This window comes from Ictidomys tridecemlineatus, chromosome 7 (assembly GCF_052094955.1).
Source record: "Ictidomys tridecemlineatus isolate mIctTri1 chromosome 7, mIctTri1.hap1, whole genome shotgun sequence".
NCBI lineage: Eukaryota > Metazoa > Chordata > Mammalia > Rodentia > Sciuridae > Ictidomys > Ictidomys tridecemlineatus.
Window position 1 is genome coordinate 25,486,984 of NC_135483.1, and position 24,754 is coordinate 25,511,737.

The 24,754-nt window shown below is 32.3% G+C and overlaps 1 protein-coding gene across 5 annotated transcripts in view; it reads left to right on the forward strand.

Moving 5' to 3' along the window:
- The window catches only part of Csmd3 (CUB and Sushi multiple domains 3), a 1,083,924-nt gene that overhangs the window by 654,709 nt on the left and 404,461 nt on the right, over nucleotides 1-24,754 (forward strand). For all 5 annotated transcript variants that reach the window (XM_005316223.4, XM_078016771.1, XM_040293722.2 and 2 more), the window contains 3 exons: nucleotides 11,706-11,888; nucleotides 14,501-14,827; nucleotides 16,672-16,866. In XM_005316223.4, coding sequence (XP_005316280.1) covers nucleotides 11,706-11,888; nucleotides 14,501-14,827; nucleotides 16,672-16,866 — 705 coding nt within the window. The remainder of the gene's footprint in view (nucleotides 1-11,705; nucleotides 11,889-14,500; nucleotides 14,828-16,671; nucleotides 16,867-24,754) is intronic.

Here is a 24,754-nt window from a genome sequence, read left to right on the forward strand (position 1 = left end):
TCTTCAATCACTAGGGATCATAGAAAATTCAACATCTCTCCTGTGACCATTCCTACACCTGCCCACTTCCAATGTGGAAATGATCTTTGAATTTCTGAAACACTTTGAATACATGACATCACACTTGTCACATATTGCCTTGTCCACTGTATGTATTTAGTCTTTCAGATTAAAAAAATAAAATCTCTCTTAAGAAATCATGAAATTTACATGGTGTTAGCAATTTTTTATATTCTTTTTGAATCTTTAATCTTCCTCTGCACTTCTTACTGCAAATAAGTTGATCACATATACATATATATGTAATATATAATTATTCTGTCCTCATACAGAATCTGAACCTTTAGTCAAATTTTTAACCCTTATAGTCCAAAAAACTGTCATGTGTATACTATGTTGTTGAATAAGTTAAGCCAAACAATTGATTTTTTATCTATTCTTCAGTCTCCAAATGATATAACCCAAATATTACTTACTCTGTGTCTAAAATCACAATAATTGTTTATATAATTTGAGAAGAGTTAAAATGCAGGTAACTTGCTAAAAGTTATATGACAATTCAAATTTAAACAAAAGTATAGATGATTTATGGATAGTTTTTGCCTGAGAATAGATTTTTTATTGTACATTGGGCCTCAGGATCCTCAAAGTTAGACCAAGACAATGGAGAAGTGATTATCAAATAGCCCTTAGAATCCAGACACAGTGGTGCATGCCAGTAATCCCAGTGGCTTGGGAGGCTGAGGCAGGAAGATTGTGAGTTCAAAGCGAGCCTTAGCAATGGCAAGGTGCTAAGTAACTCAGACTCTGTCTCTAAATAAAATACAAAATAGGGCTGGGGATGTGGTTGACCGCCCAAGAGTTCAATTCTCCATACAAAAAAAAATAGGCAAAAAACCAAAATAATAATAATAATAACTTCAGAGAAACCAAATCCTAAGACATAGAAGACATAGAATTAGAGTTAAGTCCATGTTTCCACATTCATCATCAAAATGCCTGATCAAATATTGTGTTTATCTCCTTGAGTAAACAACTAATCTAGTTCCCCCACCCCACATTGATTAGTTTAGCACATATGAGATCTTAATATCTATTTACTAGAGTGAAAGCATTGTGTAGACAGCCTCACCACTTAATTTCATAGAGGGCTAACACTATATCAACATGATTATTTTTAAAGCAAAAAAACATACTCTGCTCATTTGTTGCACTTTGAATTTTCTCAGTGTGATCTTTTATATTCACAAATAAAAATGGTGTTTCTTTGTACTTGCCTTATAGATATACAAAGCTATACCTCAAAGTAATTATAAGTCCTTCTACCATCTGGTAGATACAGTAAGAGCAATAGTGTTTTGAAGTTTCTGATGGCAGCTGCTGAGCTACTAGCATTTATGGTTCTTTCAAAAGAAAAATCCATTTGCTTTGATTGCTATTATAGTTCAGAAAATATTGATCTATCCCTGCTTGCAAACTCTTTTAAACAGGTAGCTACAGAGATTTAGACAAAAATCTATATTTCACTTTGTTCTTTCATTCAAGGTACTTCAAAGGAAAATGTATAAAAAATAGACAGGTTAAGTGAGATTGTAAGTGAACAATGCTATGTGGAGTCTTCCTATAAAAAAAGAATGCTTCATGATACTTGCATTTTACTGCTCCATTATTAAACTATAAGCTCCTAAGGGAGTAGGTCAGTTTTCTTTAATTGATTCTGTATCCTGTTTAGTCTATTTTAGTCGAGATTAGGTGACTGTTGCTCTGTATGTTTTGTTTGGTGTGTACTCCCAAGCCTTATCAATGGCTACTTCTGCTTAGAATAAAGTCAAATGACCTTCACACTGCACAGAGGTAGCCCCATATCTTTTTAACCTCATCTCTTTCCTTATTCTCCTTGTACCTAAATTTCAGCCATACTGAATTCCTTGAATTTCTCCAAATGTGCCAGTTTGTTTTACACTATCATTCCTTGGAACAGATATTCTCATCTATCTGAAATACAATAATCTACTACCACACCACCTTCAATATATAGGTATACATGAAAATCTGCCAAATCTTAGTTCATGTTTAAATTTATATAATATTTTTATCTTTTTACACCTGAGCAAAACTTTTGATTTTCTTCTCCATGTCTCCAATATATTTTATTCTAAAAATGCATTATTTATTTTACTTTTAAATATCTATATGCTTATCTTTTTCTAGTAGCAGTAATAGATTTATTTTATTCACCTCTATATTTCCAACATTTAAGACACAGCAAAATTTCAAGACATTTTTTCCTGAATGAACTTACTAACATATGATTGAATTAATAGATTAATGAATAAATAAATAAACATGAGTAAATAGAATGTTATGCCCAAAAAATTGATACCGAAATACTCTGTAGTAGTTTGCTAACTTACTGAAGGAATCTACTGATTTGAGATTTTCCCAGTGAAACTTTCCTTGAGTACTGGGTTTCCTAGCTCAGTCAGCCTGCCACATGTTTAATTTGTCTGAGAAACAGTACCTAGTCCCAAACCAAGGGCAAATGCTAAAGACTTCCTTTGAAGAACCTGAAATATATAAACAAAAGGGCAAATTTTAAGGATACTACTTTAGAACAAGTTATGGAGGAGGATTTAATGTCACTTCATTCATCATCTTTAATAGTCTAATACATAGGAAATGCAAATGAAATTCCAAAATCATTTCAGATTTGTAAATCATTTCTATCTTGTACAAAGGTGTTGACCAGAGTATAGTTCATTCTCTTTTTCTTAAAAAAAAAAGTAAGGAATTTAAAAAAATATATCCTGAATATACTTTTCTGGCATCTCTTATAGACTGTGTGTTTTTAAAGGACAGAGATTATGACATATAATTTTCTGAGTTATAAAAGAGTAAACATTTGTTTTCCATGCTAAGGTCTCTGGCTGGCCATAATAACAGGATAACAATATACACATTTTATTAGAAGTTTGCATGTACAATTAGAGTACTCATAAGAAATAAAGAGCTGAGGAGGTGACCACAGCAGAAAGCAATACTTTTGTGAAGACTAAATGAAGGTATTTGAGCAGTAAATATTGAATGAAATTAACTAATTAATCATTTTAGTTGATGAGAAGTAGCCTTTAAATTCCCTGAACTAAAGCACATATTATCATCAAGAAGTGTGTGTACATCTACAGTTGTATGATCCTTGACAAAGGTACCAACAAGTCTATTTAACAGATGGTGCTGGGAGAACTGGTATCCTTATGTAGAAGAATGAGAATAGACTCTTATCTCTCACACTGCACAATATCAACTCAAAATTGACCAGAAGCTATTCAACTCCTAGAAAAAAAACATAAGGTCAAATGTCTAGCATATGGGAGGCAATGACTTTCTCAATAGTATCTCTAAAGCTCAGGAAATAATATCAAGAATTAAAAAATGCAATGGCATCAAATTAAAAGTCTTCTGAACAGCAATGGAATCAATTAAGAATGTGAAGAGAGAACCTAGAGAATAGGAGAAAATCATTGCTAGCTATTCTTCTGACAAAGAATATATTGACTATAAAAAGAACTCAAAAATGTAAAGCAAAAAAAAAAGCCCAATTAATAAACGAGTCAATGAAATAAACAGAGACTTCTCAAAAGAAGAAATACAAATGATCAACAAATATATGAAAAAGTGTTCAATGTCATTAGCAATTAAGGAAAAACTTCAGAGATTTTATCTCACACCAAGGAGTCACCAAGAATATAAACAATAATAAATTGAGAAAGAATGTAGAGAAAAAGACTTTTACACTGTTGGTGGGTTGTAAATAGTACAATAGTACAATTAGTATGGAAATCAGTATGAGTTTCCTCAAAAGACTATGCATGGAACCACCATATGACCCAGCTACATCTCGTTGGTACTTATCCTAAAGAATCAAAGTGATATTGGCCATATTGTATTGTGTGCATGTCCAAATATGTAACAACAAATCCCACTATTATGTACAACTATAGGACACCAATAAGAAATGCAAGGGGAAAAAAGATGTATGAATTTTTTTTAATTGAGTCCCACCACATCCCATTAAATTGTTTTAGATATGATAGAAATTTATAAGCTAGGAAACTACTAACTTAGAACATTCATTTTTTTATTTTGGAGTGGTCATGTTGTGGTATAATTTAAACTATTATAAATGTGTACAATGAATAGAAATTCATTCTGCTGTTATGCATAACTAATTAGAACAAGTAAAGTATTTTAAAAAATTAAAAATGCTTGTTTTCATGCCTCCTAGTGGATGGTATTTCATTTATTTATCCATTTATTAATTCACTCAATGAATATTTACTAAATACCTAGAAAAAATAAATATTAATGATATCCATGCTTATAAATTATTTATTTCCTTTTCAATAGCACAGAAAATACTTAGTCATATCTAACAAAATAACCTTAATCTCACTTTCTTATATTCCAATCTGTTCTCTTGAGAGAGAGAAGGAAGGTGGAGCTATAATTAAGGGCAGAGACTTGTATAAAACACCAGGGACTCATTGTCAGAACAAAGTCTGAAAATCACTAAGTTGGAGCTAAATGCTACATAACCCACATTCATAGGTCCCATAGCTCTTAAAACTAACAAAGTCATTGCTCATGCCCACAGACATTACTTGCAAATTTCTTCCACTCATCCTCCCTATTTGTAAACTGGGCATTTATATGATAAAATATAAATGGTTTTTCATAAATACATTAATGGAGCCTTCAGAAAACAACCCTTAATTAATAATGCTTAAAGTAACATTATATTTAGAACCAAATAAAAGCACATTATTTTAAAATTTATTTATTTTTTAACTATAAATATTATTTGTATTTATGGAGTACCATGTTATGTTTCAATAGAGGTATATATTGTACAATATTCAAATCAGGGTAGATATATCTATCTCCTCTGAAATTTATCATTATCTTGCAGTGAAAGCATTCAAAATCCTCTCTTCCAGCCTTCTTAAATATACAGTATAGTATCACTATCCATAGTCATCCTACTTAAGCAACTTGCTTTTATTACAAGTAAAGAGATCTTAATTGTATTAAACATATTTAAATGTTCACTAATTTTAAGTTGAAATATGATTAAGAATTGAATACCTTTTAGAATGTTTCTGTTTATTCTTCCTCTAAACTACTAACTGCAGATGTTCTATATCAGCTCTGTACAAAATGGTAAAGCTTGTTTCAGGGTATTTTGGCCACCATTATGAATTTTGCATAATTTTTATTAAATTTTCCTACTTAATCAGACACTTTAAATGTCAGCACTTTCATCATAATTGTAAAACACTTTACACATTTATTATTATACAGATAGCCTTCATTACTTTGCCTGGGCAGTTATGGATTTCCTTTCCAAATTCTCTTTAAATGTTTACTATAGTCTCATTTGTCTGAGACAGTTGAAGGTGAGACCTAGTTTAACTCCCAAGGTCTTTTCAGCTGCTTGATTCTGTATTTCACAATCTTTGTAAGGCCGTTGCTGAGGTAATGAGATTCCCAAGAGGCTTTGTAACATTAAGAATCAGCAAAACTGCAAGTTTTCCAGATCACTTTCTTTTAACCTACAAGTTTCTCTGTGAAGTATTTGAATTACTGTGTCAACTGTTGTCAAGTGAGAGATTGATCAATGAGTAGTTTTATGTCACTTTAAGGCCAGATGTTACTCTTTGGCTGGAAATCTGATTGAATTTAAAATTAGAGTTTATTACTTTAGGTATCAAAGATCAAAGTTAACTTGGTCACTAAAAAATATAAAAATAAAGATGTTGAAAGAGCCCTGCTTCTACAAATTTTAGCCACTGACATTTAAACGTAATATTCAATATTTCAACACATTACATAAGAGCATTCTAAGTCTTCTGACCTCACATTTTCATTTATTTCTATGCTTCTTTCTCTGCTTTTACTTATTTGTCTGCCTAGTAAGGAAGAAAGTGAGGAGAATCATGTGCTACTCTATGGGTGCTTTACCTCTGACTCTGGGGATGGATACTCACTTACTACCTTCCAAATTTAATTGTGAATAATGACCCAATATTTGGCAGACTCCCAGCGGAGATAACATTTGTTAAGGAAATTACATCTTTATACTCTGAGAAACAAAATCAGTATAATATAATAAAATCAAGTATCAATGGAATGCTTTAACTAAATACTATTTGTATTGAACCAGGGATTCAATGGTAAATTTTAGTCTAAGACATCTTGCAGGAAAAAGAAAACAACTGGTATATTCACACTGGGGACATGTGGGCAGAGCTTAAGGAACAATGCGTTGTATAATATCATAGTTAATGACACTTAGAGGACAGCTGAATGGAAAGGGTTGCCTGCCATAAAATTGACTTTTAGTTTGGGGACACTGCCATCCCATCGTGATTAGGCAACAAAGGATTGGGGAGCAGGGATAAAATACCCTATGCAACTCTCATCCTGACTTTCTCAACCAAATATCCTGTCTAAATGACAACTTCCCACCACCCTGCCCACAGAAAGCCAAAGAGAACAGGAGCCTAATATGAACCCAGGTAAGTTATAGTCTTACTCCCAACCTGGAAGAGGGATCAAAAAACAGCCCTGAGAAGGATGAAGAATGGATGAAAATGCAATATAAAGCAATCAGAGTCTTCAACTGCAATACAATTACAAATTTAGATTATTCAAGAGACATAACTGGAATAATATCATCATTCAATGATTTTCTATATATGTGACTTCTCTGTAACTATGGAATTTTGTGATTGCTTAGATTGTTTATTAAAAGAATCACATATTTTAGTATGCTAAGTCTTCTTATTTCTTTCCTTCCTACATATACAATTATTTATTAAATACTGGCCTCTGAATAGATGTGTATTCCTTAATAACTCATAGTCTGGAGCCATGCTGAATAGATTCAAATTTTAGCCTGTCAATTACAATTTGCATGACACTAGGCAATTTACTTTAACCTCTTTGGATCTTCACAGGACAATGTCAGGATTAAATATAACAAGTGTCTACAGCTTTGCCTGACACATGACTAACATAACATTTTGCCATCACCAGTTATAGATATTTGAAATGTAAAGATGAATAAAGTTCCTGAAAGGAGTCAAATGAACAAGTATATGATTATATTAAAATATATGGACCAATATAGATGTATCCCAAGACCAATAGAAGTCCAGAAAAGGAAACAACAAACTGTGCTCTTAAGGTTAGGGTGAAGTTTATGGATGGGTTATAGCTTAAACTTTAGAGATAATTAGAAATTTCTCTAAGTTTTAATAGTTGGTGCTATGGTTTAGATGTGGTTTGTCCCCCAATGGTTCATGCGTTGGAACTTGATCTACAGAGTTTTTTTATGTGAGAGGTTATGGAGCTTTTCAAAAGTGGGACCTAGGACTGGGGATGTAACTCATTGGTAGAGTACTTGCCTAGTATTCATGAAGCCTTGGTTTTCGTTCCTAGTACCACCAAAAAAAGGGTAGGGGGCTAGTGGGACTTTGGAGTTGGTAATGCACATTCCCAATGACTACATACTCTACAATTAAAGAGATCTATGTAGTTCTGCAGATCCCTAAGTAAATTCTTTTGGGGGTAGGTGGGGGGGAAGTCGTTTGCATTGCAAGCCTGACCTCTAAATCACTCTCTGACTTTCTGTCTGGCCCTGCGACCTCTTTCACATTCTCCTATCTTTTTGACACCATCCTCCATGAGGTCTTCAGCATTGCTGAGCAGAACCTAGTATTATTTTGAAACATGATGGAGACTAAATATAGGTTTCATAAATAAATAACTAGGGAATGAAGATTCCTCCACAATAGCAGGGTGATGAATACTTTTTATTTAAATAAATATAAATTTTGCTATTTACAGAATATGTGAAATTGGGCAAATTACTCAGCTTCTTTGGCCCTCAGTTTCCTCATGTATAAAACAGAGGTGAGAACACATCCTTCATAGAGTTGTTTTGATAATTAAATTATAGCCTTTCAAAATATCATCACAGATTTAAAGCTCAGTAAATGATGACTGTTATTTATAATTATTGTTGGGCATAGCTCTAGCACTTATCTACGGATATTAATTATTTTCTCAGATATCAGACTTGCCTTCTAGGTAGAAAAACTAATTAGGATAAGTTATACTTCATGTATGCATAGTATGTCAAAATACACTCTACAGTCATTATATCCAAAAAGAATAAATTAAAAAAAAAATTTCAAAAGCAATGTTACATAACAGGTATATGTCTACTTTACTTACCACATATTTTTTCTATATTAGAGAGTATTGAAGCTTTGAAATTACACCTCTATTTTAAAGTATACTTTTGATATTAAAGAATGTTTTCCTAAGAAACAATGAAAAAATGTTGGTTCAAAATTGTAGATTAAGCATTCATTCTTAGCCCTAACCCTAATAATAGAAAACATCAAAAATATAATAATGCTTAAGAATAAGAAGAGAAAAACATCAGTTGTTATAAAGCTGTCAAAGGTCCCTAAGATAAGTAAATATAAATAAGCATAAAGATATTTATGGAAAAAAAGGTAGACTGAAAAACCAATGCCACCAGTAGGCTGTTGCTGCAGATAAGAAGCCATTGTCCCCCAGGGACAGAAGCCTTTGTGCCCTAGGGCCAGAAACCTCCAGAAAGAATACCACAGATGTTCCTGAGAAATTGCAGTAATCACCACAGAGGAATGTATTTTAGTGACAGAGTCAAATACCCAGATATAGAACAAGCGTCTATATTAGTCAGGGTTCTCTAGAGGAACAGAGTCAACAGGAACTATACTTATAAAAAAGGGATTTATTAGGTTGGCATATGTGACCAGAAGCTGGATAGTCCACAATGGCCATCAGCAAATGATCTAAGCAGCAATAAAGAACCCATTTAGGAAGAATCAAGCTTGCATGGCTGCTACTATTTTATTCTTCCAACTTTTATTCCATCCAAGCCATCATTCTATTGGTCAGTATACTGCCCAACTTAGGGAGTGTCTACATTTTGGTTGGCTATTCCACATGCCAATCATTCTTACACATATCCTTATTGATACACCCTCATTGGCACACCCATAATCCTCTTGATACTTGGCATCTCTTAATCCAATCAAATTGACATTCAAATTGACCATTACAGTGTTTGATGGAGTTATCAAGAGGGAGGCCTCTCTAGGTCAGCATGAAGGCCATGAAACTAGATGGCGCCATGGATCAATATAGGGAATAGCTTTACCCCAGCATCCCATTGGGTTGCTGACATGAGTAAATGAACCTGAAAGTGGAAAAGGTGAAGGTCATGGTGCAGATAAACTGCATAGATACAGAAAAGCAATCAATAAAATCATTTATTTGACCATACCTCAAATACAACAGATTTGTTCTTTCCTAAACCACTTTCTCCAATATCTTTTCATCAAGAACATAAAATAATTATAATTTGCTGAATATATTCTCAAATATGTTGAGCTAGAATCAAGCTCATTCTACTTTTCTCTTAGTACATTCTCCTTACACCCAAGGAAACAGAGTTATGAAACAATAAAAGTAACAACAATAAACACACAGTGGCAAATGCTTGTAATTCCCCTAACTCAGGAGGATGAAGCAAAAGAATCACAAATTTAAGGCAGTCTCAGAAACTTATCTATACCCTGTCTCAAAATAAAATAGAAAAAAAAGAAAAAAGTAGGGCTGGGAATGTAGCTCAGTGGTAAAGCTCCCCTGGGTTAAATTCCCTGAACCAAAAATAACTAAGTAAATATTTAGGAAATGATAACATAATTTTCAACACAAAGGTTAATTAGGTTTAGATAAAACTACATGACAAATTATAAATTGAAATTTTATAAATTTGTAAATTTAAAATTGCATAAATTATTTATGAGTTAAAGAGGAAATCAAAATGGAAACTACAAACTACTTTGGAGTAAAAAATAAAAGTCTCCATATCAAAGCATACCTTGAAGAAAATTTAGAAAATATGTTTTACTTTTAGGAAACAAGAAAGGCTGAAAAGTAAGTAAGACTTCAACACAAAAAGATGGAAAACGAATAGAAAAATAATGCAAAAGAGATTTGAAGATGGAATTCAGAAAAAGACAAAAAGAAAGCATGGTTAAATAACAGAATTGCTCAACAAAAGCCAAAATAGGTTCTTTGAACATATTAACATATTTGACACACCTTTGAAAAGTACAAACAAAGAAAATCAGGATAGTAAACACAAATAACATTAGGGATGAGGAAAATTTATACTTTTTAATGTTAATATGTAAAAACCTTGTAGAAAATCTACTACTACTAAACTATTATCTCACTTTTCTAGGGTATATAAGTTGCTAATAATGTACCAAAGAGATAAAGCGAGAGAAAGAAACAAAACCTAGTCCAATGGGAAAATAACCTTACAAGTAACTGAAATGATGGTCAGATGATTACCTCAAAATTAAGCCAAATTTGGCTAGCTTTTTTGGAAAAGTTCTAATATTTACAGTTCTAGTTTTTGTAGTCTAAAGACTTGATAGTATTGAAAATTGCTAACTACTTCTCTTGATATTAAAACAGGATGGCAGCCACATAAGAAAATAATATAGGCCAATATAACTTGTGACATACATAAAAGTGTGTAAATAAAATCTCAAATGCTATCCCATGTTTTAAAGGAATCATTATGGCCATCTATGGTTTTGTTTAAGGATATAAGGTTCTCAAAAATATCTCTAAAACATGTAATTTGGTTAAAAAAAACCCAAGTTTTTAATAATATTGACATAACTGGAGATAAAGTCTAGTAATTATATAAAGCAATATATGTTTTTGTAGGAGTATTTATTTAAATACAAACATATAATATTACATATTATATGTATCTTTTTAATTATAAAAACATGGGAAAAGAACTAGAAAAATAGATATCAAAGGGTACAGGTAAGTTATATAGAAACCAGATATGTGTAAATGTTGAAGTGTTAGAATAGACTATTACTTTATCTCAAAGCTTTACTTTTCAAATTTTTATTTACTTTTCTTTTTGCTCCTATTTGAAGATAGTTAATTTCATGGGCTACTATGTTGCATGTGATGTAGAAGCCCAGAAGAACCAACATAGTAATTTATTGATGACATTCACAGCTTCATAAAAACCATGTCAGATATTTGCAATGTCCTTTGATACATCTCAAAAGAATGTTTTCATGGTGCTCTTGAAAGAAATTTTTCACTCTTCAATTCATTCAATGAACATTCGTTGAAAAAGATGACTAGGCAATTTCAAATGCAAAATTGATTCCTGTTCTTGTGTAGACTACTGTTGTTACCGCGTACTTGGGGAGATAATACAACCAGCAATTGCCAGAATGACAAATGTTGTTTAGAACTATTCATTGATTGCTGTAGAACAAGAGACACATTTGGCAATCTCATTAGCTACAATTATCTCAGGTCCTCACCTACAAAATAAGAGAATTACACTTATTGTTCTCTAAAGATCATGTATCAAATCATATTCATAGAGTGGCAAAAGGAAAAAAATTAAGATTGGAGGATATATTCATTCTTCATTCTGAACTATCTTCCCATAGTGCATGTTTACTAAACTCTTAGTATGGGCATCCTGTCTGCAAACCTTGGAAGGTGACTTTTATCTTCTATTTTTACAGAAATTGAAAAAGAAAGTTGTGGTGATCCTGGTACACCCTTATATGGAATTAGAGAAGGCGATGGGTTTTCTAATCGTGATATTTTAAGGTTCGAATGCCAGTTTGGGTTTGAATTAATTGGAGAGAAATCCATTGTTTGTCAAGAGAATAACCAATGGTCTGCAAACATACCCATCTGTATCTGTGAGTACCAAATGCTTTGCTTCTAGACAGCATATGTTACCCTGTTCTTGCATATAATTGCTTTTGTAATTAATTGCTAAGAGCTGGAACTGTGTAATTATTTTTGGACGAGCAGCACTTTGTGATACTATCTTTAACAAGTGTGCTTATGCTGAATTATAAATTTTAGTACAGATTTAAATAAAGTTAACATAGTTCATTTGGTAATTGCAAAATATATACTACATGTGCTCTTATTACATTTAATTTGGTGACATTTTATACTTTATAGATAGCTACTTCTTATGGAAATTATACATCTGAACTAATTCTCATAGACTCATTTATCTTAACAAGATAGTATGTTTATTTGCAATCAGAAACACTTAAAATACTCAAAGCTTATATTCTATGTATAAAGTATTAACCTATTTTTGTATTTAGATGCTCACACTAATGTATAAAGTACTGTTTATTTATATTGCACAGAATAAAATTCATTAAAGTTTATGATATACAATATGCTTGTATTAAAACAACAAATTTTTCCAAAAACACTAAGATATTCTGGTTTAACTACAACAAAAACATAACATGTATAACTTACTGATGCACTTTGTGGCTCAATGAAATACTATTATAATTTCATTACAATAAAGTGAATGTTTTTAGAATCTGGCAGAAATTTCCCTAAATATAATATATTATGCTTGCTCTTCAGGAAGTGGAGGAGAATAAGTGTGCAAAGATCCCCTTACATGAACCATTAGTGTAGGGCATGGTCTCATGCCTAGTTAAAATCACCTCTAAAGTTCTTGTGAGAGAATGAAATGTATTAGAAGAGTCTGATTTGATTCTGTTCACATCATCTAAAGCTTAGTAAAACTTTAAAAGACTTCAATAATGGTCTTTAATTTTAAATATTCTTCTAAGAAGATAATGTTGATTTCATATTAGACAATTTATAAATGTAATATGTTACAGTAAAAAATAAATTATTTTTGAAAGCATTTTAATATATGCTAAAGTACATTTAATGGAAATATTGCTAAGACAATTTTTAAAAGTTCTTAATATCTAAAGAAAATTTTTTACCATTTTAAGAATAAATTAATCTCCATATTCTGATAAATTATTAAAATATAGCAATTAGCCAGACAGTGGTGTACACCTATAATCCCAGCAGCTCAGGAGGCTAAGGCAGGAGGGTCCTGAGCTTGGAGCCAGCCTCAGCAATTTAGCAAAGCCCTAAGCAACTCAGTGAGGTCCTATACAACTCAGTGAAACCCTATCTCTAAATAAAATACACAAAAGGGCTGTGGTTGTGGCTAGGTGGCTAAGTGCCTCTGGGTTCAATCCCCAGTACCAAAAGAAACACACAAACAAAAAAGTGGCAATTAACGTTTTCATATACAAGCAATAGCTGATTTTAAAATGTATTTGAAAGAGAATTTAATCAGAAGAATAAATTACAAAATACACAGGAACAATATTTACACATCTTAATAACTCAGGGAAAAAAATTATAAAACTAAAGCAAGGGAGAATTTTAAGTAAAAACTAAAGATGACAAGTTCCAGAGTGAGAAGACATTATATTAAGTATGTGAATTATATACAAATTCCTTGGGAAATTTAATAAAGATTCTAACATAATTTATTTGGGAACATTCTCTAACATATTGACATAGTTAATTTAAATATTCAGAAATAAATAAGAGAATTTTGTAAAAACAAAGTGTTTATGTGGAAACTAAAGCATAATATTAAGTTCTACTGATGAAAATATAACAATGGATCAAGGGAATTTACAGAAAAAAAACTCTACCTGACATATTCATGAATTTAAAGTACAATATAAAGAGTTCTACTTATATGATGGTTATGGGTGTTAGAGTGATGAATTTAGTGGCTCTTGGCCCAGGTAAAGATCATAAAGATAGGAGAGGGCAAACTGAAGCTATGGGGGATTTTTAAGTAAAGTTTTATTGAAACATAAATCATGCTCTTTCATTTACCAATTTATTGCCTATCTGCTATAATGGCAGAGTTAAGGAGTTACAAAAGAGATCATGTAAAGCCAAAACATTTAATGTTTGTTTTTTTTACAAAAAGTTTTGTAATCTCCAATTTAAATCCTACTTTATAGAATGATTCCAGGATTCAGGCAAGAAGAACAGTGAAAGACTATGTGTGTGCTCAGGAAGTGGGAGGAAACTGGAATAAATTAACTTTTCCAGAGAAGTTAGACTTTCAGATTATTTTACCCTCAAATATAAAATGGTTTGAAATTTTTGTTAGGAATGAAGAAAAATAATCAAAACAAACATAGCTGTAATACATATTAAGCCCAATCACTACTAAACCAGTAACTCAAACATGATAAATATCAAAATAAATTGCTGCTATTAAGCAAATTATTTTTGCGCATATTTAAGGATATAGTCTTAAATTCACCTAAAATAGTAGTTGCCTTTTCTAATATGTAAAAATGACAACATTTCTGTTTTATAAGGTAATTTACATTTTTAATCTGTCTTTTAATTGATTATTATAATGGCAAGATATATCAAAATAAGATCAAATACTACTTTTGATTATTTACTATATTCTTTAATCTTTTCATTTTACCAGTTCCTTGTCTCTCTAACTTTACTGCACCTATGGGAACAGTTCTTTCTCCTGATTACCCAGAAGGTTATGGAAATAATTTAAATTGCATCTGGACAATAATCTCTGACCCAGGAAGTCGGATACACCTTTCTTTCAATGACTTTGATCTGGAATCCCAGTTTGACTTTCTTGCTGTTAAAGATGGTGACTCTCCAGATTCCCCAATTCTTGGAACCTTTACTGGGGCTGAGGTGCCTTCCCATCTTACAAGTAATAGTCATATTCTTCGATTGGAATTTCAAGCTGACCATTCAATGTCAGGACGTGGATTCAACATTACTTACAACAGTAAGTTTTTTGGATTTTATTTTTCCATATAATATTTTTACAAATTAGAACTGCAAAAGAATCAAGCAAACCAGTTCTCTTGTTTCACAAATAAGGAAACTTGAACAAGTTCCTAGTTTTGCCAATGATGATCATTTGATCTTTGATTTCCAACCACATTTTAGCCCCAAATATATTATTTCTCTTTGTGAGAGTCCTCCTATTAAGAAAATATGTTTCAAATGTCATTATTTATCAGCCAATATATTAGCTTATTCATTAAACTTTATCATAAATTCAAACCTACTGTATATCACACATTTGGTTGTTATTTATATATGAATATTAAAGGAAAATATATTTTCCTTCAAGATATTCATAAACACTAGGAGTCTTTAAATCAATAATGACAGCAAAAAAATTATAAGTTCAAAGAAATATCAAAGGCCACCAAAGAAAAATACGGAAGGAAATCATTAACTTTGGGGCAGTGGATTACTTACCAAAGCCAAAATGGGAGAAAAAGACCTTAGTTATTAAGAGTATCAACTCTAAAGTCAAACTATAAATATCCAAATCTTGGATTTACTACATTTTTTGGTTTCATAACTTAGCCACAGTCCACAATGTCTACATCAGTAAAACCACATTGGATTGTTGTAAGAAGTAAACATGATGATGCATGTACATAATAACCACAGAGTACATAGTATCTAGCACATCCTAAATTAGAACTATTTGGTATTGAGTAGGAAAAGGGCTTGCAGATTTAGTGAGATTAATAGGGCCTAACAAATAAAACATATTTTATGATTTAAAATTAGTTTATACTGTAGGAGTAAATGTAATTGTTTTGAATTTTTCACTAATCCATTTGAAAGTATTCATAAATTGCATAATTGTATTATCTGCTATCATATTAAGTTAATACATAGAAAATAATATTAAGATAAATTAAGATTTGTAGTACAAATTTGGTCATCACATGAATTAAGGGAAAAATTTAGATGGAAAATTTTGTGTAATCTATAACCTCTGAAAATTTGAATCATGGGAGAAACAAGGTAAAATAAGGTAGTGACCCTCAGCTGAAGAACTCATATTCTGATAGAAAAGAGACAAACCAAAAGACTATAAGGTGTTGAAAAAAAGACTATAGGGTGTTGTAAAAAGCCAGAACAGGATACATTTCAACCCTATCAAGCCTTATTTCTATGGCCAAAGGAAAGTTACTTGACTTTTTCTGAGTATAAGGTTACTTTTTATAGTAATGGTAATACTTTTATCATCGAGATGACCTCAATGTTAAATGAGATAATAACTTATTACAATGCCTAGAAGTTGGTAATTGTAAAAGACTTAAGTCTCTCCCTTTTCCTGGATGGTAGAAAGTAAAAGTCATGAAAAATTAAAAAGAAATTTTAAGACTTCTATTCTATATTGAAACATTTCACTTTAATTATCACAATGAGACTCTCTTTCTGTTCCTTACAGAGTGAATTACAGAAGTTTCCTGTGAGATATAGTCAACTTACTTGGAAGTTATATTAATTGAAATTCTAACTAACTTATATTTGGAGAATATTTGCATGAACTTAGCCTAGGGGATAACCATATATAAACAGAAATAATTATATTTTAAATTTTAAAAATCTTAAGGTATAATTTGTATTTTAAAACCATTATACCTCTAACATATCACAAGCAATCTGTCAGAGGAGAGCCTCCAAATTTTTAAAAGATAAATAAAAGTCTTTTCTAGAAATAAATACAATCTCCTTATTAATTATTTTTAATCACCCAAAATATACAAATGTTGCCCTTTCTCATATTTATTATGTATTTTTATTTGTTATTCTAAAAAGCATTTGGACACAATGAGTGCCCTGATCCTGGAATACCAATCAATGCACGGCGGTTTGGGGACAATTTTCAGTTAGGAAGTTCAATTTCAGTTATTTGTGAAGAAGGATTTATTAAAACCCAGGGAACAGAAACAATTACATGTATTCTGATGGATGGAAAAGTAATGTGGAGTGGACCAATTCCAAGATGTGGAGGTAAGTGCAGTAGTGGGAAATATAACCCACTAATATATCATCATAATGCAATAGAAATTGTAAAAGGAAATGCATTGTCTACTGGAACTGTTATAATTTTTATCTGAAAATGTCACTTACTTTTACACATCATACATATATGAAAAATTCACTTCTAATTTTTTTCATATTTACATAATTTTAAAGAAATTTTTAGGAGCTCTCTTTTAAAAGGAGCTCCTACCTTAAAAGGAACTCCTACCTTAATAAATGGTAAACATTGTACCTTAATAAATGGTAAACATTGGTCACATGTATAAATCCCTTTAGTATAATGCATAGTTATATTTATAGTAGTAGAGTTAACAATAGTTTATAAAGTTATAATTATAACTTCCATTTATATTATCTTGTTATTTTAACTGTTGTAGTATATATCCCTATTTAACTTTTAGAAATATGTTAACAATTATCAGTTATAATTAATTTATGCTAAAACATTTATATAAAATATATAATTTATAGTTTGCTAATTTATTTTTCCAGTTTTATTTTCTTGATAAAATTCAGTCAAAAGCACTGGGACTGAGGATGTAGCTCAGTGGCAGAGCACTTGCCTAGCCCACACAAGGCTCTGGGTTCAATCTCCACTACTGCAAAAAAAAAAAAAAAGAACATATATACATAATATATACATATATAATATATAATTTTATGTATATCAAAGAAGATATATTCATATCTGTGCATATACACACATGCACATATATACATAGTCATGAACTTTCTTGACTTTGTGGACTATGTGTATGTATGTGTGTGTGTGTGTGTGTGTGTGTGTGTCTGTCTGTATGCACATGTATATGTAATATATGCAATATTTAGAAATGTACATCTTTATATATTATATACACAATAAAGTCCCATGTTAGTTTAGAAAGATGGAAGCATTATCACCCTAAAAATATATTAATTATATGATGTATCCATTTAGAATATGTAGTGATGTTTGAGTTAAAAGGGTTTTATTTAGAATTGCCATAGTAGAGATTACTATTCGAAATTCCAATTGTTTTTCTACTCTAGTATCTAGGAATACGTATCTATATATTAAAATGATGAACTTTACTAATTAGATGACTTCAAACCTGGAAACATGGTTCCTTTTTCTTTTCTTTTTTAAAATTTATTCATTTTTTAAATTTATATATGACAGCAGGATGCATTGCAATTCATATTACACATATAGAGAACAGCTTTTCATATCTCTGGTTGTACACAAAGTATATTTACACCAATTTATGTCTTCATACATGTACTTTAGATAATTATAACCATCACATTCCACCATCATTTTTAACCCCATGCCCCCTTCCTTCCCCTCCCACCCCTGTGCCCTATCTAGAGTTCATCTATTCCTCCCATACTCCACCTTACTACCTCATGAATCAGCCTCCTTATATCAGAGAAAACATTAGGCATTTAGTTTTTTGGGATTGGCTAACTTCACTTAGCATTATCTTTTCCAACTCCATCCATTTTCCTGCAAATGCCATGATTTTATTCTCTTTTATTTCTGAGTAATATTCCATTGTGTGTATATGCCACATTTTTTAATCCATTCATCTACTGAAGGGCATCTGGGTTGGTTCCACAATTCAACTATTGTGAATTGTGCTCCTATAAACATCGATGTGGTTGTGTCCTTGTAGTATGCTGGGTTTTTTTTAAATGCTTTTCAATTATAATATTAGAAACTTGAAGACAATGGAGTAGTTTCTTAAAAATCCTGAGTGAAGATTAATTTCAAATAGAACTTTATACTCAGTCAAATTATTGAGTATATACATACAATAACAGTATTTTGAAGCATACAAATACACTCCAAAATGTATTATTTTGTACCCTTTCTTATGAAAGCTATCTTTATTATTAATTTTTTAATTTATGTATGACAGCAGAATGCATTACAATTTTTATTACATATATAGAGCACAATTTTTCATATCTCTGGTTGTATACGAAGTATATTCACACCAATTTGTGTCTTTATACATGTATTTTGGATAATAATGTCCATCACATTCCACTATCATTTCTGACCCATGTGCTGCTGAGAAGAAATTGTACTCGCTTATCGAAAGGTGAAATATTCTGTATATGTCAGTTAAGTCAAAGTTATTGATTGTATTATTGAGTCTTATAGTTTCTTTGTTTAGCTTTTGTTTGGAAGATCTATCCAATGGTGAAAGAGGTGTGTTAAAATCCCCCAAAATTATTGTGTTGTGGTCTATGTGACTCTTGGAAGTTGAGAAGAGTTTGGTGAACGCAGATGTTCCTTTGGGGCATATATATTTATAATTGTCAAGACTTGTTGGTGTATGGTTCCCTTGAGCAGTATGTAGTATCCTTCTTTATTCCTTTGGATTAACTTTAGCTTGAAACCTACTTTATTTGATGTGATGACAGAAACCCCTGCTTGCTTCCACAGTCCATGTGAATGGTATGATTTTTCCTAATCATTCACCTTCAGTCTGTGGATGTTTTTTCCTATGAGATGAGTCTCTTGGAGGCAGCACATTATTGGATCTTTTTTTAATCCAATCTACTAGTCTGTGTAATTTGATTGGTGACTTTAAGCCATTAGCATTCAGGGTTATTATTGAGACATGATTTGTATTCATTTGTATTCCCAGTCATTTTTGTTTATTTTTGTATTTAACATGACTTGGTTTCTCCTCTGATTAGGTTTTCCTTTAGCATAATACCTCCTTCTGCTGATTTTCATCCTTGTTTTTAATTTCCTTTTCATGGAATATTTTGATGAGGATGTTCTTTAGTGTGGGCTTTCTGGTTGTAAATTCTTTTAACTTTTGTATATTGTGGGAGGTTTTTATTTCATCCTTAACTCTAAAGCTTAGTTTTGTTGGATATAAGATGCTTACTTGGCATTCAATTTCTTTCAGAGCTTGGTATATGTTGTTCCATGATCTCCTGGTTTTGATGGTCTGGGTTGAAAAATCTGCTGAGATACGAATTGGTCTCCCCCTATATGTGATCTGATTCTTCTCTCTTGCAGCTTTTAAGATTCTATCCTTATTCTGTACCCTAGGCATTTTCATTTAATGTGCCTTGATGTAATTTTGTACATTTGGTGTCCTGTAAGCCTCTTGTATTTGGTTTTCCATTTCATTCTTCCTACTTGGGAAATTTTCTGATATTATCTTATTGACAATATTGTGTATTCCTTTGGTTTGGAACTCTGTGCCTTCCTCTATCCCAATAACTCTTAGATTTGGTCTTCTGATTCTGTCCCATAATTCTTGGATGTTCCATTCATGATTTCTTACTATCGGCACTGTGTGATCAACTTTATGTTCCAGATTGTATACTTTGTCTTCATTATCTGACATTCTTTCTTTCAAGTGATCTATCTAGTCTGTTGGTTATGCTTTCTATTGAGATTTTTATTTGATTTATTGTATTCTTCATTTCAAGGATTTCTGACTCTTTTTTTTTTCCAGAGTCTCTATCTTTCTCTTGAAGTAATCTCCTGCTACCTGTATTTGCTCTCTTATCTCCTTGTTGGAGTGATCAAATTTTGCCTGTATTTGCTCATTTAGGTCATTCTTTAATTCACAGATTATTTTAATTATGAACCTTCTGAATACCTTCTCTGATATTTCATCAATTTTGCTGTTCATGGATTCTGTTATTGTACTATTCTGGTTTGTTTGGGGCACTTTCCTCCCTTCTTTTTTTTTTTTTTTTAATGTTGTCTATGTGTCTTCCTTTCTTGCCCTGCGGATCCTGGACCTGGGTCTCCCGCAATTTGGTGAGGGCAGATCTGGTCTGGGCCTGAGCTCCAGAGATAGTCTTCTGGTAGGAAGGGGTGGTCCTGGGCCAGAGGCTGAGCTCCTGGGGGTGTCTGTAGGTGGTGGCAGGATGGACAGGGGCCTACTGGGAGCCTTGGTCCCTTGCCTAAATGTTGCGTTTTTCTTACTTTCCCAGTTTTTCTTATTACCAATGCTCAAAGGAAAATGGAAACTTCTGTTTCCTCAATTTCTAGCTGATAAATTGAGAACATTTACTATATAGTTTTCAAAGTGTCACAGATTTAAGAAATACAACATTGCCTACAAATTGCTGGCTTTCACTGGATTGAATGTCTTATGATGAGGTAATCTCAAACCATGTAATTACCTTTTCCTAGTGGCCCTTCAATTAAGCATCTCCTTCCTCATTACTTCTAAGCACTCTCTTATTTGTGATTTCAGGATGCTGAACTGGGAGAACTCTAGCAGTATTTATGATTGTGACATTATTTTAAAAATATAATGGAGTTGCACAATAAAAGACTGAAATAAAAAGAATAAAATAGAAAGTAATATTTAATTTTTATGTCACATTTTGCCTCTGAATTCAGTTTTATCATAGTTCCTGTCCCAGACTTGACAAACTAGTCAGGAAAGACTATATTAGTATTTGAATGAAAAGTGGGTGATGGAGAAAAAATTATTTCCACAGAAAGACAAGCACCAGTTTAGTGTGACTGGAGTAGAAGAGAGGGGTGTGGGTCTGATGAATAAGTAGTGCAGAGACAGACATGCTTTGTAAACAATGCTAAATAGTTTCAAAGTTATTCTGTGATTAGCTGGCAGCCATTTCAATTGGGAAGTGAGAGGATCTGAGCCTCTCCCATCTATGTCCTGTAAGTTATTTCCAGTCTCAGTTAATAGAACTGAGACTATCTCTAGGTAATTGTTAAACTTTGTTGGATCTTCACTTAATTAGATTGTTGGCTTTTGGAACTGCTTGATGGCTAGCTGGATAGGAGGTTAAAAATAATGAAATTGATAACAACAAGTAATTTTATTAATCACTGCTACCAGAGAGCAATTTTACATTCTAAAAGATGAATGATATTTAACTTTTAAAAGTAAATAAGAATGGGGTGTATGGTGGTGCATTCCTGTAATCCCAGTGGCTCAGAAGGCTGAGGCAGCAGGATTGTGAGTTCAAAGCCAGCTTCAGCAATTTTGTGAGGACCTAAGCAACTTATCAAGACCCTGTCTCTAAATAAAATATTTAAAAATGGCTGGGGATGTGGCTCAGTGGTTAAGTTCCCTTGGGTTCAATCCCCAGTATCAAAAATAGAAAGTGAATAAGAAAGTATTCAGAACTTTTTATTTGCCACAGGCCTGCAAATGCTCCAAATATCCTAAAAAGAAGCTTTAGGAAGTTTTTAAAGGAAAAAATCTCTTTTTTTCCTCTATGTTTGAATAAAATGGCATGTAGTTTGTTCATCTGGCTCTTTATGGATCCAACACCAAAGTGGGACCATCACTAAGGATGGGATTGGAGCCAAGGAAGGCAGAATCAAGGTAGACCCAAAGCAACCTTAGTGTGGCATTTGCCAGGTTATCTATCATATCCCAGGCCACACTTTGAGCTACTTTCCACCCAAACAAATAAACTTCTGTCAATCTCTATAGAATTAACTCAGGTGTGTGTGTTTGATTTCTTGGATTCATGTTAAGGTTAATATTGATTTTCTGGATTTTGCCTCAATTTTACTTAGGTACTAGCAACAAAAGCCTGAGACAAGCTGTTTTCCTAACTTTTTTAACCCTCTTTCTTTCCCCCACCATTTTTCCAGTTGACACCCAGTTACTCCCATTAATGGAGAGGAATATGGCTGGGAACATGCTCTTCCTATCTCTCTTGTTCTCTAGACCTGCCATGTTTTGATAGAGTTTTATTATTTATTACATTCACCTTTTAAGGCACTATCAGATCCACTGACATATGCTTCCATTTTTAGCTAAAACTGTTTTAATATCTTTATATTAAACATTTTATGTAGGAGAAAATTTTTAAAGGACATGTTTCTATGTTCTGATAATACAACTAATTTTCTACATATATTTTATTCTCTGTATGAGATATTCTATGACTGAATACATTCATAAGTTATTTACACATATTATTGGTGTATGTTGAAATTAGAAAGTAGAAAAATATTTGCTTTAATCAGAACTTATAGAACAAGAGAAAGGAAGCCTGTGATTTTTTTTTTTTTTTAAGAAATCTTTAAGCTTTGAGGTTGTGGCTCAGTGGTAGAGCACTTGCCTAGCATGTGTGAGGCACTGGGTTTGATCCTCAGCACCACGTATAAATAAATTTAAAAAATAAAGATCCATCAACAACTAATAAAAATATTTTAAAAAGAAATCTTTACGCTTCAACCCAATTAAAGATTACCATCATCCCTGCTCCAATTTCATTCTATCAGAATTACCTAGATATGTAAACATATTGGCAAGTTAGTGATCAGCCAATGTCAATTAGTCCTCAACCCTGAAACCATGGGAAATGTTTTTAAAAAGTGAAACTTTTCATCTTCCATATTCCTTGGATAAATATTGTTAGACCAAATGAGAGAAATAATATCATAATGCTTCACAGTTCTATGATCCCACAGCTAGAGCTAGATTCAATTCAGATAGTTTTCAGATAGATACAGTTGTTGAAAAGAATTGGGTTATAAATTTTATTCACTGACCTAAAGTTCAACTTAGATGTATTAACTAAGGAAAGATTTGGAGTTTATGAGAATTCTAACTTCTTCTTCTAAAATGGGTTGATCTAATCTTACTGTGAAGACAAAAGTCTAGATACTTTTTAAAGCCTTGTGATCTTTCAGTTCTACTAATAGGAAACAAAATATATTAGTTATTGTACTCAGAATTGGAGTCATTGCAATTTGAACCTGACAAATTGTTATCTAAATTCCATTAAATAAAGTCAATGACTCCTTTACTCACCCTGAGACTGTACTTGAATATGACTAGTTCTGTCTAGGGCCATTCTACCTGATGTATCCTTCAAATCAACAACCTAAAGTCATGAAGAATATTCTTGTTGTAGGTCTCCTTCAATTGGCTGACAAAGGATTTTCATAATGTTTTATATAAAAAGTGTTACCTTTAGGGTTTAGAATATTCCTCCCGCAAAGCTCATGTTGTAAAAGCATGATCCCCAAAGTAGAAACGTTCAGATGGGAGGTTTTTAGATAATGATGATAAATGTAGCCTCATCAGTGGATTAATACATTCAATTGATTAATAATATGAATGCATCAGGTCACGGTGGCACATGCCTATAATCCCAGTGGCTAGGGAGGCTGAGGTAGGAGGATCACAATTTCAAAGCCAGCTTCAGCAAAAGTGAAATGCTAAGCAACTCAGTGAAACCCTGTCTCTAAATAAAATACAAAATAGAGCTGGGGATATGACTCAGTGGTTGAGTGCCCCCGGTATCTAAATAAATAAATAAGAAGAAGAATGGAATACTGTAAGCAAGTGGGACATGGCTGGAGGAAGTAGGTCACTAGGTTATGCCTTTGGACTATAACTTGTTCCTGGCTCCTTTCTCTACCTCTCTGCCTACCAGCTGTCAGGAGCTGAGCCACTTTCTTCCACCATGATATTCTGCCTCACTTTCAGCCCAACACATTGGAATAGACCGACCATGAGCCAAAACTCTGAAACTGTGAGCACATAATAAACTTTTCTTTCTCTAAGTTTTTGTTGTCCAGTATATTGGTCACAGGAATGAAAATCCATTTAACATAGAAACTTCTTATAGATTCCCTTCCTCTACCTTCACCAGTTTTTGACTTATAGTAGCTGCAAACACACCTTTCCTCTCTGGATCTTTATTCCTCACAACCATGTGGCCCCCACATTCATTGATTTTTCTGTTCTGTATAGTGCAAATCTCCTGTTTGGTATCTGTGAGCCTCTTCTAAAAGTTCAGTCCTCTGAAATGCAGTTTTCTCATGAGAATCTTCTTCTTTGTATTTTCTTCTTTTCTTACTATAATCCTCATTTAATTCCCCCCCCCC